This window comes from Lepeophtheirus salmonis, chromosome 11 (assembly GCF_016086655.4).
Source record: "Lepeophtheirus salmonis chromosome 11, UVic_Lsal_1.4, whole genome shotgun sequence".
NCBI classification, from domain to species: Eukaryota; Metazoa; Arthropoda; class Copepoda; order Siphonostomatoida; family Caligidae; genus Lepeophtheirus; species Lepeophtheirus salmonis.
In genome coordinates, this window is record NC_052141.2 from 20,722,567 (window position 1) to 20,727,364 (window position 4,798).

Here is a 4,798-nt window from a genome sequence, read left to right on the forward strand (position 1 = left end):
CTCCTCACTAAATTTTATTTTCCTAATACTTGTCTCTCGATTCATCATGGACAATCTGAAATTTTGGTTAAGTAGACTATTATTAATTAGAGCATATTGACATTACAACGAGAATACAACACGAGGACCTTCAGAGTCCTACAACAATTTTTATAGAAGGTCTTAGGAGACACCATGCAAATTGTTAGGCAACCCACAGGTTGGAACCACTAATTAAGAGCCATTGAAATGGATATTCATAGCACAAAACCAGCATGACTTTCTACACTACATTACCTGCAATATTATTAAATAAAAGGCTGATAAGGCGCCGTCTCTGTGGAACAAGCTTTTGAATGTTCGCTCCCGTTATACAAAAATAATTAATGATGTATGAGAAATGAACAAGTCATGATATCAATGGATTTATTTCGTTTTGAAATATCTTACAAAATATAAATAAATAAAAATAATTGAGAATTAAAAAAAAAAGAAATCACTAATTACTTCCAACTAGAAAAAAACAGACCATATTGGACTATTTGTTTATAAAATTACATATATCAAACTGGATATTCAATTCATCATCTGTACTAAAATGAAAAAACCCATAAATATATGAGATAATTAAAGCATACTTAAAAGATTCTCAAATGTCAAGAGTATACATGTGTTGTTATATATAAATTCGTTATCTAAGAACTAAAAAATCATACCATAAAAGGATACAAATATATAGGCAATTAATTGAAAAGCAAAAAACCAAAATAAAATTTTGAAAAATATATGCATGTATTTAAAATATTTGAGTTTCACTCGAGACTCGTCTAAAGTAGATGGATCCTCCTTCATAACAAAATGTCTTGCACCCAGAACGTAGTTGGACAAAAATTCCTCCCAAATGACATCTTTTACATCGAATCCAAAAACAGCTTTGTCCTCAGTACTTAGTTCCCTTAGAATTCTCTCGATCTCAGTGCTAGAAAATAACCAGCTCTTACATGCAAAATACTCGAGGGAAGGAAATGCGGCTGTCATTCGACAGATCAATGTACGAAAAATAGGTTTGTAACCAAAAATAACTCTTATTCCATCTCCAATAAAGGACGGAATGTGATGAAAGAGAACTTGACAGATGCGATCGTATACTTTATTTGTTTTAAAACTACCTGTAATATACCAAAATCTTTTTTGGTAAGGGTATTTCTTGGCATATTTGTGACAAAGGGATTCAATAGTTTTCCAATTGATCGGATTTAACGTTCCTGTGGTGCAATTAAAAACAGGAAGAGAATATGAATTCGTCGACTCATCTCCACTTATTGCAGAATTATTGTTGATGTTATTTAATTTAGATAAATAATATGGTATAACTGTTAATAGATTGATACAAATGTCCACAGGGACAACGTCAGCTATACAGTCCACATCAATATACATGGATTGAAGGATGCCAGTGGAGGCTCCTACAAGCACGCCTGTGGGTCCATTTAAATTGTCTATCCATCCTGGAATAGGATCTTTCCAAGACGCAGCAACGATAGAGGGTCTCATAATAGCCACTGGAAGAATATGGGAATATTGGAGAATAGCCTTTTCAGCAATAGCTTTAGTAAATGTATAACTATTTGGCCAGCCATTCATGAGCTGGAATATATAAAAGGTCAAAATGTTAAAAGACATTCAATGGAATAATAGCAACATTAAAAACTAGAGACCTAACATTTCAATCAATCAAAGGAGAGAAAATTGGTGTTAACTTGTTTTGACTAAAGAATTCAGTACAGGAACGAATTAAACTTGTGTATAATTATACTGGTAAAATAGTAATATATTTTATCTCTAGGTATTATTATAATTTAGAATTTAAACGTCAACTTAAAAAAAAATTGATTGATTAACTTTGTATTACATAATCCGTCTGTCAGAATTGAATATCAAAACTATCTTTAATTATCATATTAATGAAGTTCTTAGCCTGATAGTGTAAGAAAAAAAAATGGTCTTGAAATCCGAAAAATATTTTTTTGATGTTTGTGTCAGTTGACATCCTTGCTCAATCATGTGTGTATCTTGTCACCTCTATGTAGTTATCTTTCGATTGTATAATTTAGTTACAAATGAATAGATAATAGAACAAAACTCTTCTTACCTCCTTAGTAATATTCTTCTCATTCAAAACATCTCCTTTCTCCCTCACTAAATCGATGATCTCCCTAGGAGAATAAGGCATGTCCTTATGATAGACCTTTTCCTCCAAATGGTTCACATGCGGATTGCAGTACGCCGTGGAAACGTGGACGAATGCCTTTAGGTCTTTGATTTTAGAAGCCAACTCCAGAGCAGAAAGTGTTCCTGCAACGTTCATTTGTACAGAGAGCGTCAAATCCTCATCAAACTTAACAGTTGCAGCAGAATGAAAGAAAACATTCACATTTAAGAGAATGGTGTCGATATCCTCTTGACACAATCCAAGTCTTGGCTGAGTGACATCTCCCTCCACCAGAACAACCTTACTTTTATTTTGTTCGCTTAAATCCTTAAAAATGTGAGCATCCATGAGTTTAGCAAGGCGTTGATGTGGATCTAAACCTCGTTTGGGTCGAATAAGAACATAAATTCGGCTCAGGTCCGAACAACATCTCAAAAGTTTGCACAAAAGAACTTTTCCCATAAAACCCGTGGCTCCTGTGATGAATATACTTTTGTCCTCGTAATAACCAGCTACTTCACCCATTCTTGATCTTCCTAAGAGCTTGGAGTCTGCAAAAGAGGAGAAGGAAACAATTACTAGAATGATAATTAACTATGAAGGAAATAATGGATAGTTTAGTAAAAAATAATAAGGATCAAGTGGAAATGAAACATAGCATCCTTGAAAATAATCATAATGGTTCTTCATTGACTTATATTATATAATGAGTTTAAATTACTCTTGGATGTTAAATAACCCTTACCTTCCTGAGAATGTAGGTTTACTATGTCTGTTGAAGGCTATGCGAGATTCCAGATCGTTTCACTCAATTCCGTTAGTCGTCGTGGTTAACACTCAACTGAGTTACATAGAAAAATATATACGAGTACTGGATAATTTTATTTAAACCAGTTGAAAGAAGGGATGTTATAGACCCCTCGTCCGGCCGTGGATTCAATTCTTGTTCCTCTTTTTATTAAGAACGTCGAACGTATTTTTTTTCGTAAAGAAAAGAAGAGCTCGGCGCTGTTGCACCAATACGATGCATAATGATTAATCATGATTCCTCCTAGTTATTACCACGTATAGGAGCGCTCATAAAATACGAAGAATCCATGTAATTACTAGTACATGTAATCCTAGTGTTATAAAATGTTGAATTCATGACATTTGACAATCCTACACCATTTACATAAAAATACCCATTCGCTACATGATTCCAAATAGACTATGCCAAGAAGGAAAGAGGGGACAGACAAGGCCGTGGAGAGAAAAAAAAATATTAGCCCTTGAACACTGATGGGCAGGGGTGATGCTAGTTTTCATCATTTGGGAGGAGGGGGGCTGTTGTGTAGAGAGGTTTAGCTCTAAAATTGATCAACAACGTACATATATATATATATTTCTTTTTTTCTAATATATAAATGTTAAAAGCCACTGAAGATAGGTTTAAAATTGTTTACTGTACTTAAAGATAGGACAAATCTACATTTTCTCGGATCCAAGTCAGTTTGGATCTTAGACGTAAATGTTCAAGTAAATTTTGGGTACCCTAACATACAGATCCGGGTCTGAAACCGAAATAGATAGATGCCTATCTCGAATTTTATGGGTATTTTAACCGACGTTCGAACCTTAATAAAATAGGATCTGGATCTAAGGTACATTTTTACTCATTTATGATGACGAAAAAATGCTTAACTCAGTATTATTTTAAATAACATTGAGTTAATTGAGATTTCAAAACCGGACCGTAAGTTATATTACCCAAAATTTACCCGAATATTTACGTCTAAAGATCCAAACTGACATCAAAAAAAAAAATTGGAAAAAAATTCAAAAATGACATTTTTATATTAAATTTTTTGAAAAAAAAAAAATTATTTACGAGTAATTAATAGGTTAATAGAAATACAATACGACATCATTGAGTATAACAGCGGTATTCTAACACTAACAGTCAAGGAAGGCAATATTAGATATATCGATGCTCTTGCAAACAGTTATTCTCTTTGACGTTACTATTAAAATGTAAGGTGGAAGTCAAACATTTGTAGGAAAAGCGTCGTACTTATGGTACCCTTTAATCTTGTATTTGTATTAAATTTAGTTATTATTATTGAGGGACAAAATAAAGGACACCACATAAGCGATGCAACTATTTATATACAGGAGTGTCCGCAGAGTTGGATTTGAAGGACTGTAGTCCCCCCCAAAATTAGAGAATTTTAACTTTTTCCTATAATTTTTTCTGCCCACGATGAAAAATTTTACGTTAAATTAGGGATAAAAATTTATTTTTTGTAAATAGCAATGGATTTTTGATTTTTTTAAAGTAAAAAGAAAAATAATGAAATTTCTTTACGCGTCCCCTGAAGACCATGCGGATGACAAACTCATCTGACAAGTTGTCCAGCGCAGTTACTATGGAGGACTTCAGTGAGTCCACATTTGGGTGTAAGGTCTGTTTAGTTTCTCTCTACAAAATGCCTCATATAGAAAAGTTCAGTAGGTTCAAATATGGCGAAGAAAGGGCCATATCTCGTTGGACCAGAATCGAGCTATTTTATCTGTACATAACTTTTGGCACTTGGACTACTTGTGAGAGGGGTGCCGTCTTGATTC

At 33.5% G+C, this 4,798-nt stretch overlaps 1 protein-coding gene across 1 annotated transcript; it reads right to left on the reverse strand.

Annotated features, from left to right (window-relative positions):
• Window positions 1-391: 391 nt before the first annotated feature.
• Window positions 392-3,160, reverse strand: LOC121126094 (putative fatty acyl-CoA reductase CG5065). The gene is made up of 3 exons (XM_040721394.2): window positions 2,937-3,160; window positions 2,132-2,742; window positions 392-1,626 (listed from the first exon to the last, which is right to left on the reverse strand). The coding sequence occupies exons 2-3, from the start codon at window positions 2,714-2,716 to the stop codon at window positions 682-684; spliced, it is 1,530 nt and encodes a 509-aa protein (XP_040577328.1). The 5' UTR covers window positions 2,717-2,742; window positions 2,937-3,160; the 3' UTR covers window positions 392-681.
• Window positions 3,161-4,798: the final 1,638 nt, after the last annotated feature.